The 14198-nt window shown below is 33.3% G+C and overlaps 1 protein-coding gene across 11 annotated transcripts in view; it reads left to right on the top strand.

Annotated features, from left to right (window-relative positions):
• Cip4 (formin-binding protein 1-like Cip4) overlaps positions 1 to 2424 on the top strand; it is a 50799-nt gene extending 48375 nt beyond the window's left edge. For 3 of the 11 annotated variants that reach the window (XM_077431140.1, XM_077431137.1, XM_077431134.1), the window contains 6 exons: positions 582 to 675; positions 758 to 938; positions 1095 to 1205; positions 1288 to 1457; positions 2089 to 2246; positions 2332 to 2424. In XM_077431140.1, the coding sequence (XP_077287266.1) occupies positions 582 to 675; positions 758 to 938; positions 1095 to 1205; positions 1288 to 1457; positions 2089 to 2243 (711 nt within the window). In that variant the 3' untranslated portion in view covers positions 2244 to 2246; positions 2332 to 2424. The remainder of the gene's footprint in view (positions 1 to 581; positions 676 to 757; positions 939 to 1094; positions 1206 to 1287; positions 1458 to 2088; positions 2247 to 2331) is intronic. The other 8 variants (XM_077431145.1, XM_077431143.1, XM_077431138.1 and 5 more) reach the window with 6 other exon arrangements.
• The last annotated feature ends 11774 nt before the right edge of the window (positions 2425 to 14198 follow it).

Raw genomic sequence — 14198 nt, 5'->3', positions numbered from 1 at the left:
TTCCTATTAGGGGCGTTAGGCTTCAACTCATTGGAGTCTCGTCGTGTTATGTTTCTGGGAAAGCACTTTTTTTAAGCTTATTAAATGGGATAGTACACAATCCTCAAGTTCTTAATGAATTTAAGTTTTATGCACCTAGTAAGTTCAGGGACCTGAGGAATCGTGATTTGTTTTCTCCTCCTGTGGCTCTCACAAATATGTTGGCAACGTCTCCAATATCTAGAGCGATGTATCTGCTCAACCGGGTTGCTGGTGAAATTGACCTCTGCAATGTAAACTGTGCTAAACTGGTTGAATCAAATATAAATGTCAATGATTTTTCCATCAAGATATAACAGGTTGTTATTATTATTATGATGTTATGATTGTATGACTGGCCGCAGTGACGTGTTAGAGCTCTCTGTAATGTCACTGTGGCTAATATGTTAAAAATAAAATCTATTAGTCGATGTCGTTTTCAATAAGTACAAACAACATTCGAAACAAATCAAGATTGCTATAGGAAGTGTCCTGTTTTTTATTTTTATTTTAATATAAGCTGAAAACAAAGTATCAGAAATAATTTGTATTTTTTTTTTCAGGTTAACCAAGAACAAGCTGCAATGGATGGCTTAATGAAAATGAAAGGAGTTTACGAAGCCAACACGGCTTTAGGTGATCCTATGACAGTTGAAGGTATTACAAACTCAACATCATTTACATACATACATTGATGTTTCCAGTACGAAAGCCGATTTTATAACCGCTAAAATTTCAGGTCAGCTCAATGAATGTTGCAACAAATTAGAAAAATTACATGCGGAAGTCGCCAGGTATAGTAATTGGTTAGAATCGGCTCAAGGTGGAGCAGGGGTGGGCAATGGCGCCGGAGCCAGCAACAACACGGGGGCGATAGCTCCATACTCGCATTCGAAACTCAACGGAGGAGGCGTCCATAGGTATTCTTCAGTGAAATTTTGTTCATAAATATATGTACTATATGTCTGCATGTGTTATTTTATATATATATAAATATATATATATACAGAAATAAGCAGAGTTGTGCGAAAGCGATCATATCTAATACAGTCGTAATAGTGAAATTAATATTTTAGACATTCCATTGGTAGTAATGAAGAATCCCTATCTAGGTCGGAGAGCGACAGTAGTGTTAGCGCACCCGCTCATAAAAACTCTGCCCCGAACACGCCGCAACCGAACCATGGGTGAGTTTTTCTTCTGACGGATAAAAACTGCTGCTTTGAATGCATTGCAATATATTCATGCGTTCTGTTTTCGACATTTCAGCTCTGGTGGTAGTCCCGAGTCTGGTTTGGGCACGTCGCATAACAGTTTAGGGGCAGGTGGACCTACGGTAGCCGTAAGTGAAATAGAAACCAGCGAATTCGATGGAGAATTCTATCCCGAAGAACCGTTACAACCTCTCGGCACGTGTAAAGCGCTATATCCATTCGAAGGTATGACATACACACCATATAAGTGGGGTACCATTTAACTGTACATTGAGAAAAATACTTTGTATCGTAAAAAAAATGTTTGTGCATTAAAATTTTGCATTAAACATTCTCGTACTGTGCATCGAATAAAATATTTTGGCATTATAAAGTGACCATTAAAAAAAATATGAAACGATCATTCGAAACAATGGATTTTAGCATTAGAATAGATACAAAAAGTGGCAACGTTGCAGTCTTCCGCTATTGACAATATTGTCAACTGTCAAAAGTGTTTACTTTTGTTTCTCACAAGTGAAATATAATCAACCAACCAACTTAACCTAACCTAACCAAACCATATAAATAAATAAAACCTAACTATACGTTGGTTCGTATTTTAGTATTCGCGACGTTCATCTATCATTTTAATGCACATTTCATCCACTTTTTAAGTAGCAAATATTTTTTTCAACGATCAAAGCAAACTTTCTAATGCAGTCTGTATCCGTCATTTAGAAATACACACAATTTTTTTGTAATGTACAAAAGTTTTTCAAATTGCATTTATTTTATAAAATGGACGTTTAAATTGTTCCCATATTAATGTATCGTCTCGAATTTTACGATAATTTTTATATTTTATTTGTTTTAGCAACTTCCGAGGGTTCAATGGGTATGCAAGAAGGTGAAGAATTGTTGTTAGTGGAATTGGATCAGGGCGATGGTTGGACTAGAGTCCGTCGAGCACATCTCGCTCAAGAAGGATTCGTTCCGACCACGTACATTCAATGTACGCTCTACTCGTAGTAGGTAAAATTCGTTTTTTTATAAATATTAATATTAATACTGTCTCATTGGTTCAAATCTGATTTGAGTTTTCTTTTGTGATTTTCAGATGCAGCTTCTAGCTTTGTAGTTCGATGTCCTATTCGGTTATATTGCATTGCGAATATACGGAATTTATTAAGTGATATTTTCAAATATAATGAAAAAGAAAAAGTAAACAAACAATAACTATATACATATAAATATGAGTGAGATTAGTCTGAAATTGGATAAATATTTTTGTGTATATATTATATATAATAATAATAATATTGAATGATTTAAAAATGAAGTAAACAAAAAAGAATAAGGAAAAAAAAACATTCTACTAATTATAATACATTTTTGAATATGTTATGTAATATAAAGCTCGCTCACGCTTTATGAAAAGTTCTCCGAGTGCTTATAATTATCATTGTGAAAGTTATAATAATGGATTAATAAGATTTTTCTTTCTTATATAGTGCAATACATATTCGCTTTATATATACATATTTTTTTAACATGATTTCTTCAATTATATTATGAGATTATTCGTCGGAAACATTTCGTGTATTGTAATATTGTCATTATTATTTTGTTAATGAACTATTCTCTTTTTTTTTTTTGTTTTTACTACAAAATTTTATTTCATATGACTGAAGTTTTATTCGTAATCTTCCGAGTGCCATAAACGGTTTGCGCAAAATTGTAATTCGCTTGATTTCGCAGTATTATGGCAAAAATTTCATTTAAAATGACAAAGAGGTACTTAACTCTCTTCCATCACTGTCTATGTATATGCACGTAGAAGATTGGAGACCGCTTTTAATATTCGAGTGATTTATCGTGCCATAACTTTCTCCGACACATCCGAAACGGCACATTTTCATCTGAAAGAATTCCATCAGTAAGTTTTTTTTATTGATAAGTAGGCGTATTTGTTGTTTACAGGAAATGTCGATGATTTAATATTTTTATTTTATGTGCGCTGGACGTATGGCATTTGACGGCCAGAAAGAAGTTATTTTGACCAGTATTAATTACAGTCAAAATATAATTTGTGTATGTATCATTTTCCTCTGTATGAAACGTATGATATGGATCAATGTGATGATATAAGTAAATTGATAATATAATTGATTAATTATATGAATAATAGTCGAAATAGCTATTATCTTAATAATTTTTTTTTTTTTTGTTAATATTTTTATCGTATTAATTAAAACATTTATGATTTATATAATATTACATACTATATATATATATATACGTACTGAGATGGTATTAAAATTATCGAAACTGAACTTGAAATTTTTTCTTTGTAAATAAACAAATTAATAGTTAGTTTATAATTTTGCCAAACACACGTGAGTAATTAATTTCTTTATTATTATTATGATTATTATTTAATTTTTATACTTTTTAAATTATGTTTTTATTTTTATATTAAAGATAATTTCATTTAATTTTTGGCTGTTTTATTTATTTCTTTTCGCTTTTGATTCAAACTTTACCCGGAGTCTATTCATATGTATATAATGTTTTCGCCGATAAGTTCCACGGCTATTTCGGCTAACAGACTTCGTCAAAGCGTTCAGTTTTCAATGTTTATAGTATAATTAAATTATCAAAGGCTCCGAGTACACTTTACTAAGCATATCTTGTGTTTGTGCTATTAGCTTTTAAGTAGCTCTATTATATAATTACACATATATATTTATTTGAAATGTCTCTTATTGATGCAGTTTCTGTTACATATTTTGGTGTATGTTATGTAACGTGTTGTATATTTTTTATTACATATGTATATGCTGTTATTACGAATACGATAGGTTTGAAGATTACGTTCACATCCAATCGTTCCCCCCCCCCCTTTGCCCCCCCCCCCCTCATATTTTGACTGAATTTTATAATAATATAATAACAATCTATTTTTTCGTATAACCGCTTCCGCATTTACTACGTATTTATCTGTGATTTATGTAACGTAATATTTCTTTTAATATTAGTTTGTTTCGCTGTCTATTGAAAATACTGACTTAACGATGCCTCTTGCGAAATGTGTTCAATATGAGTTTTATTGTAACTGTAAGGCATTATTCATATGCACAAGATGTCTCAAGCTAACATTATCCGTGTATTTAACTTGAAACGTTTGATAGATGAAGTTGTCGATTTGAAAATCTGGCGACACACATTAGTGTGTGTAATATATCAAAAATATCTAATCGTCTGCCAAACCATACTGGAGTCTTTTCATTCAATGCTTAGCAATTTGGGCGGTACAATGGCCTCTCAAAATTAAACCATCTCTGCCTTACTGTAGATTTATGTGGAAACTAATATATTTGCTGGGCCTAATATAGCAGTCAACAATCAGATATTTAATCTAATAGTTAATTAGCAATCAAACCTTACGTTTCATATTGTATGATTAGTTGAGGCCAATTTTCAATCTGATTAGGCCAACTTGGGGGGGAAAACACACTGAGTGGTACATGGTACTTGTTTTTTTTTAGATACTTTTAAACATGCGAAGAAAACGCAGCACCCCTAGCCCATATACATGGTACACAGTCTTCTTCTAATGCCGAATCCGTATTCGGACGTAGGCGACTACCATGGGCAGACATCGTTTATGGCCCGTGCGAATTCTTCCCTATCTTGGGCAAGCCGAAATAACTTTTCGAGACCGAGTCCCATCCATGACCTGATGTTTCGGAGCCAAGAGAGCTTCTTTCTCCTGAGCCACCGTTTGCCTTCTATTTTCCCGTCTATGATTGTTTGTAGAAGGCGATATTTGGGGCCGCGAATAATGTGGCCAAAGTATTCCATCTTACGGCGCTTCACCGTGTCAAGAAGCTCTCTCTTTTTATGAAGAAGCTGGAGGACTGTTTCGTTTCTTACATGCTCCTTCCACGAGATCTTTAGCATCCTCCGGTAACATCACATTTCAAAGGACTTTATCCTGTTCATGGATGCCACTAACAGCGTCCACGTTTCGCATCCGTACAGCAACACCGACCAAACATAGGAGTGCAGAACTCTTCAGCGCAATTTCATAGACAATACACAGTAGGGATGCCAAATATTCGAATATCTAATAGTAGCTTTAAATTATTTATTTGTAGTTTTAAGAAGTTCAAGATATTGTTGCGTAAGGGTGGGTGGAGGATCCAAGTAAAAGGTCAAAGTCGTGTCACAGCATTTATTGGTGATTAAGGAGATACACACACTGGCAGTGCTCCGTCCAGAATGTATTGATATCGCCTAAGTACCGCCTTATAACGGATCGGTCGCTCAGGGCATCTTCGACGTCCGGTTACTTCCCTATTGTTTAGGCATGTACCCGGATATGTATTCCCACGGTATCGGTCACTTCTGAGAAAGGACCAATAGCGGCCAATTCGGTGGCCATTGTTTAGCTTACATGCACTTAGTCTAGAGATAATCCTTGAAACCAATTATAACGGTCACACAGTCTCTGGGATGCTACTTGGCCTAATCTGATTGCACTTACTCGGCGGTGTACGTAACAATATTATTAAAATTTTAAGAAAATCATTATCCGGATCATTAAATAGAACTAAATGTGTTGTAGATTGAAAATAAAATAATAAGTTCGTATAAAAAGCATTCGAATTTAGGATCCCTAGTATACAGTCCCAAAAATCACCCCTTGGAGTGTTTTCGGTGATATTTTATCCTTGTATTTATTCTTGCTTGACAGTGATCGATAACGGTGAATCTCATATTTGAAGAAATGTAGGAGAAACTTGTCAAATCTCGGTTGCGTATGCATATGTAACGGACCGCCACTGTAAAACGGTCAAAGCCAAAGGACGTGACGTACCGTACCACTCTGTGTGTTTTCGCCCGAATTGTCATCCAGGTGACCTTGGTGGCCTCAACCATTCAGTAACAATATATGTATTTGACAGGTACAGAATCAGGCCTAAGCTAACTACATATATGCATATGAATCGATTCCGATTTATCATATGATTTGGCCTGCTTTAACTATATTAGACTCAAATATTAAGTCACATTAAATATTTGACTTCAATCGGTACTTAAATCTACATAATACTCATATGACTGTTTCAGTTGACTCGTATGGCTTGGCTTTTATTCAGTTATAAAACGTTTCATGGTAAACTCTTAGTATTTCTTGCTCGGAATGAACACATCTATTGACATATTAAGTTGGGTAATACCCGCTTGAGACACTTTGTACATGTATTGTTCATAGTTAATTCTTAAGAGTGTGAATATAATACACGGGGGATTATTATAATGGTAATCGGACGCACAGGGCTGTACGTTAGAGTAAAATTACTGATTTCGTACAACGAAACGTATAAGTATATTTATCGATTAGTAATTATTAAAATCAGTCAAATTATCATCATTGACATTTCCGATTGCTGAATAATCAATTAATTTGGTGCTGAGCAGTGTCAATTGATGTTTTTCGTCTTATATAAGTGCAGCCCACTTCCTAAACCTTCCATTCACTGTTAGATTTTAAATAAATACTGCTCCCTATGTCTATGGCTTGTTTCTAAAAGGGCTCGGCTGTCAAATTGGACTCAAACTCATTGCTGATCTATGACGACAATGATTAAAACTGGCATCTCCTGGTTGATTAAATCTCATCTTATGTAAGGTTTTTGCCTACATTTTGGATGTGGCCATTCAATTGGAAAATCTTCAATCTATACATATGTATACCATTGTATCTTGAGAATGATGATCAGTTTAGAAAACACTTGTAGCATTGTAACGGTTGCTACAAGTATTACAATCATCTAGGTAGTGAGTCTAATTTGGCATAAGCTTTCATGTAGAAATAGGCCTGGTATTAGACATGAAAGACCGTTTAGAACAAAGCCATTCACATTGTATTGTATTCATCCTCTTTGATCAACTAGTTTGATCAAATACTTAAATATGATTGTTGAACACGTACGATGTATACATACATAGGTGAATTATACATAGTTATCTAATGTGAAGAAGTTGACCACGGGAATAAATTCTAATATTGAATTGTGTATAAATTGGTTTACAATTTGCTCCGACGGTCGTTGAACATGACACGAGGAGACTTGTTTGAAGTTTGCTTGGTTCGCCGTCAAAACGCGGTTCTAAATACATATGTGTATGTTTCGTTTATATGAATGTTGCTTACTAAGTTAGTTAAATGTATAATGATAATAATAATCACAATATCAATATTACGGTGGTGCTATTATTGATTTGATTTATAAATGTATTTTGAAGAAGCGTCGTCGTATCGGAAGAATCGCTCAATTTGTTGGCCAAAAACTGCTAGATTTTCCGCGAACGAAACATTCCTTTCATAGCCTAATGTGTTTTATTTTTTAATGTGTAAATTGAAAGTCATTTTTAATAAAAATGACATATTATTTACTGTATATGTATATTCTGTTGAATAAGTGCTATATATATATTATATGTAAAACATTCTTATTCTCTTTCTGCCTCAAATTAATCTCTGTGTAAGTGAATTGAATATAAGAAATAAAGGAAAAATAAAACATTTTTATATATGAACATTTTATTTTTTATTAACTTTTATTACCATGTACATTAATCCAATATTGTTTAATTCCATAAGTACATTTTACATTATAATATGTGAAATAAACGCAAACTCTATTAATTGGAAAGCCTTGCAGTACTGACAATCCATTCGATTATAGTACTATCGCATGGCTGCCAACCTCTTATAAATCTGAATTGAATTAATAGGGATAATATATTAAATTGTTTTTATATGAAGATTAAATAAAATTCCACTTAGAAAAATCATATTTCGACTATTCTTGTGGATTAATAACAAAACTTCGTTTATTTTATCGAGGTAAGCCAGTTATCAATAGAATTTTTGTTATTAATCCACAAGAATAGTCGAAATAAATTTTTTCTAATTGGAATTTAATTTAATTCTCATATAAAGATAATTTAATATATTATCCCTATTAATTCAATTCAGATTCGTGTAAATACGAGTAAATACTAGTACGAGCTTTTAGCTCGAAATTTTACCGATTTACAATTCAGCACACTTCCAATGAACCCTTTTAAAAATAGTGTGGCCAGAACACTATTTCAATATAAAATAGTATTAACAGTGGGAAAAAATCCCAAGTGACAATACGTACTTTTGTTTTTCATTTGAACTGGACGACTACTTAGAGAGATTTTAAAGCTGAAAAGTACTACAAACATAAGATAAAATACCTGACTATAGATTCCAATATTCATTTTGAACAGGAAATTGACAGATTTTGAGACATGGACCGAACAACAACAAGATATAGAAAAATCGCGCGATTTAAAAAACACATGTTTATCTCCAAATCGCGAGCCAATCAACATTTTTTATTACCAGATTCCTGTTTACTGGGCATAGATCTATAAGAAAAGTCATATCTCATCTCTGAACCATTTTTCGTGACGAACAGTGTTATAGGTATGTACATACATATGATATCGTATTTGAAATGCCAATAGATTTTTAGTTAGAGTGATAATATTCATTACATCGATCATATATACAGTATTGACATCGTAGTTAGCACTTTAAATGAATAACAACTTCAGTTTCATAAATCACTCAACACTCAATACAAGAAACCATCACTGCCTTATTGGTTTTGTCTTGATTAAACACATGATCATTAATTGGCCAGTCTCTAGTAATTGCCCTTTTATACTTTATTATCAATATTTGCAATACTAACGATTAATATTTACTAGACGGGAGCACAACTTTGGGCATGCAAAGCTGACGCTGTTATTTTTTTACTTCCCTACTACCATAGATTGCTTAAATCAATATTTTCAATATTGCTTTTAGAAATACTCAGTTTTTTTTCTTGCGTGTAATTATAAACAATGTGTAAATACATAAGTCAAACGGGCTTTTCTGCAGGGTCGATAAACTTAAATGAATCGTTAAAAGGTTGGGTCGATGCAATTATACCTACATTTAAAGTGCATGAAGGCCGACTGCATAGCGGTGAATCCAAAGTTGCACAATCCACGACATGCCAGTATACATATGTACTATGTAGGTGCATTTGAAAATGTATATGGAAGTAAATGTTGCGCTGGTTACATTAGAAAATCTTTACATTACTCGATTACTAAAAGGATCAATGCCAAATAATGAAAAAAAATTTGTATGTAGGTTTAAGTTTATTGAAATTAGTATTATTAGTAATTTCAATTAGTAAAATTGAAAGCTACAGATTGGCATATACATAGTATAAACAAACATTTATATTTATATACCTATAGTAGAAAATAACAGTGAAGAAAACTTGTATTGCGTATTTAAAGGATTTTTTATAATAATTTTTCCCATTTGTATTTCGATACACGCCTTTGTAAAGCACCTTGTTTATGAACTCGCTCGTTTTACCAATGATTTCAATACGCTTATGCATGCCAAGTGTGACGGGATGTGCATAAACGATTTAGAACAATTGTAAAATGTGCTAAATATCACAAATGGTCGTGTTATCGCCTTTTACGACAGATGTCAAAAATTTCAGCGGCCATATTTGTTTCACGCGCCTTTTTAATTCCTAATTAAAATTTTCACTTTTTAATTATACACTATTGTGGATAGGGTTTATTAAATTTTTGCACCCAGCAATTAATGCAAATCTTTCGAGAAAGTTAAATCGCTCGATTTAAAATTGATCGTTGCGTCTCAACCGTAAAATTGTTGTATAATTAAAATCGTCAATTATGATCGATTGTTCACTGATGATGTCAGATTTGTTGATCGTATGTATGTATGTATGTATATTATGTATGAATGTACGTAGAATATAAATGAGCTTAGATTCTAAATCTGATATATGTATCTTACATTTTACATTCGATTTCCTTTGCGTATTAAAATGTTTTATAGAACATAAGCAGCTTTAATTTATTTCTAAAAGGGGCAATGACTATACTCAATTTCATTTAAGTTGACATTATGGTCAACTAGTGTTGGTATATTACGTTATTAAATAATAAAAAAATAAAATAAATGTGTCGGTCCTGTGTTCAAACCGCATATTTTTCAAAAACCTTTTTAATATATTTAATTGTTAAATATGAAAAATAAAAATGGTAAAAACTACCTACCTACCTATATATAAACAATATAAAACACCAATAGAAAAAATCATTAATTAAATAAGTTTTCAATAGATGGCTCTAAATTCTGAGAGACTTTCCTAGAGGAAACATTGGTAGCAAACAGTATATATATAGAACTTTTTTTTATTAGATATTATATCTTCGTATACGTTTTGGCAGTGGTTTAGCTGTGACGTATGTACATATGTACGTTGAATCGAAACAACTATTAGGGCGAAATCACACAGCGCAATATGTGAGATGTTTTTTTTAGATAGTTTTAAACATACAGAAAAAAATATGGTGTACGTGTTCACATACGTGGTATCATGTGGTATATATGTACATGGTACTGTATGTTAAATCGACAAGTTCTTCAAATATGGGATACACCGTTATCGATCACTGTCAAGCAAGGATAAAATTTTACCGAAAATAGTCCAAAGGGTCGTTTTGGTATACATATATCATTGTCAAGCAAGGACAAACACTAGTATAGTATATCAACGAAACAGCTCCTTGTGTTTCGTTTTGAAAGGACGGTACCATGTACATATATACCACATGATACCACGTATGCGAACACGTACACCATATTTTTTCTGTATGTTTAAAACTATCTAAAAAAAAAACGTCCCACATACCGCGCTGTGTGATTTCACCATTATAATCCGACGAGCGTTATCCAAGATACACAGACACACAGATACACAGAATAGCAATATTATATACATATATGATGATGTCTCGATGGCGACCTTTCTTACGAAAGGTGGTTTTACTGTTTTAAAGCTTATGTTAAAAATATGAAAGTGGTTACATATTCGAAATATAATAACTAAATTCGTACATTTTATATCCTTCCGAGCGTAAAATAGCGCTGTTATCTTGTAAACGTATCTAATTGTCAATAATGAAGTCAATTTTATGCGAAATTTCAATGCACATGTCTAAAAATTACAGTTACAATGGTTTGGTAATTCGAGCGGCACAGCCTTCACAATCATCGCTCATTTTTTTTTAAATTTATGATGGTAAAAGATCAATTGCTCGTTGTGTACATCTACACGTCGGCATTTCGACATCTACATAATTCGAGGTTTAGTAAATTTAATCCCGGCATAAAATTGTGACTCCGTGAAAATTGGAGCCACAATTTTACTCCATTCTAATCTTACATCTGTTGTCGAAATTCAGATGTTTTTTTAAAATCCAAATCAATCTGTTGTCAGAATGTGCCGATTTTATCTCACATAATTGTTGAGACGGCCAATGTTGGAGAGCGCGTAGAAATTTTATAAACAATCGTATTGTTGCATAGGGGTGGGTTCAAGATCCAAATGAAAGGCCAAAGTCGCTTCACAGCATTTATTCAAAGATTCGGGGGGTCCACACGAAACCACCACCCACCCCAGAATGATCTGATCTACCGTGTGTACCTCCTTATAAAGGACAAGTTGTACATCACAGATTCCCCGATCCATCAATGTGTCCATTTTTTAGGCACGTAAAGGTCTACCCTGGCGAGTCTATTGTTTCACACGCACTCGCCCCGGTCTGTGAGAACTCCAGCGTATCCTTTGTTCGGGCACTTTAGTGCCAGGGGTGGGTTCAGGATCCAAATTAAAGGCCAAAATCGCTTCGCAACATTTATTTAACGATTCAGGAGGTTCACACGAGATCACCGTTCGCTCCAGAATACTTGATCTACCGTGTGTACCTCCGTATAAAGGACAAGTTGCCCAGCATAGCATTCCCGATCCGTTGGCGTGTCTATTGTGTTGGCACGTAGGTCTACCCCCACTCGCCCCGTTCTGTGAGAACTCACTTACCGAGTCCCGTTAGCCTAATCCGGGGTATCTATCCACTTAGACAGTGGATATTCTCTCTCATGTTCCCACGTTACAGTATCAACAGTTACGTCAGATAAAACTGACAAACTTTGAAAAGCGGCTGTTGATTTATTTTGTTTTATTTGAATTTTATAACCATCCTAACCTCGCTAGTAGACATCGAAATTTTTAGTTTCGGGTGATCCTACTAGTGGTAATCTTTGTTTTTTAAGACCTTACGAAAAGGTTATCTTAAAAAAAAACTCACACACCCAGGGCCACCGAGAGGAATACCAGGCCCTGGGAAAAATATCCCTATGACAAACTATAAAAGAAGATCTTATAGATATATTTTTGGATGTGGCTATTTGTACATACAGTATCGACGAATTATTGGCTATTTGTACATACAGTATCGACGAATTATTGGCTATTTGTACATACAGTACATAGTACATAAGAAGATTATAAGAATTAGGATTTAAGATTAAAAATTTATAAGATTAGAAATTTAATTAAATTTAATCACGAATTGATTCGAATTCAGATGAAAAATTTCTCAGTAGTGAAAATCAGAAACCTTTAAAGGACTATGAAAATTTTAATATAAAAAATTTAGCCGACCTTATTCACATCCTATATTTTTAATATACGAAAAATCTATCAGAACTAATAGAAAAATACCTAAAAGTTAGTTGCTATTTTTGAAAATAATTGAATTATAAGAAAGTAGGGCCCCTCGAGTAGTCCAGGCCCAGGAACTTTACTCTGCATACACCCAAGGAAAGCTTTTACAGTAACCGAAACAGTTTTCGGCTGCTTTCTAGTTAAGATCGGCAGAGAAGGAGTGGAAAATGATAGGCGACCTTGCTCTACAACATATCTTGATGACTTAACCCTTTGCAATCGTGATTGTAATGTTTCACAGCTGTTGTCCCAGATTCGAATGCTTTTTAGGGCCGTAGCCTTTAAACGATTTAGCATAATCTAATAAGCGCCGGATGCGATCTGCATAGACATAATCGCATCACTCATTGGGATGTTTTCGCAATAGTTTTAACATCGCCATTAACACTTAAACGGATGTACGACGCCTCGCCATGTGTGTAACAATGGTACAATTTCATCACTGTACAGTTCGCAAAAAAAAGGAAATAAACGCTCGTAACATCAGCTGAAACTTGTTTGACCCACATCTGAAATAGAGTATGTAATGATGTTTGTGTTCGGTTTTCGATAAATGAACTTCACCTTCGGGAACGATTTTGTTCACACATTTCATGATGGTTATTGCATTAGCGTACAGTGTACGTATTTATTTAGAACATTGGTGGATTTATGCGTATGTCATGCATAATATAATCGCTAGAAATCATCATATATGTATGTGAAAGATTAAATTTGTGCATCGCCTAACAGGTTTATTTGAAATGAAAAAGGTCAAGTTTAAAAGATTCGATGTTACGTTGCGAAAGTGTTACACTGTATGTATAATATAACTTCGCAAAAAATATTTCAATGTTAGCAACAAAAAAAAGCTCTAAGGTGAAAACAAAAAATACACGACTTTGGCGTTTTGCCTTAAAATAAATCAAAGATGAGGAAAAGTTGATATAAATTGATTTTCCTTCAATGTTTATATGCAAAATTGACACATTATAAAAATAACTCTTCTTCCTTGAAGGTAACTCTTTAAATTAATACACACAAGGAAATGTTTTAAATACATATAATATATGCATATTTTTTAAATTCCAGTTAGATTCCATTTTGGCAACGAGGAAAAAATATAGGGTTGCTTTTATTGCCACCAATTTGTATATTTTTTTGATTTTTCAATACAAATGCTTATAATATTTATGACGTTGTGGCTCTTAAAATCATTTTTACAAAACTATATCTCATTGAATATCAATGTAATATTTAATATTGGATAATAAGTAGGGTTACCATA

Source organism: Arctopsyche grandis, chromosome 5, assembly GCF_051622035.1.
Source record: "Arctopsyche grandis isolate Sample6627 chromosome 5, ASM5162203v2, whole genome shotgun sequence".
Classification (NCBI taxonomy): domain Eukaryota; kingdom Metazoa; phylum Arthropoda; class Insecta; order Trichoptera; family Hydropsychidae; genus Arctopsyche; species Arctopsyche grandis.
Note: the sequence above shows the minus strand (reverse complement) of the source record. Positions and strands in the feature narration are given on the sequence as shown.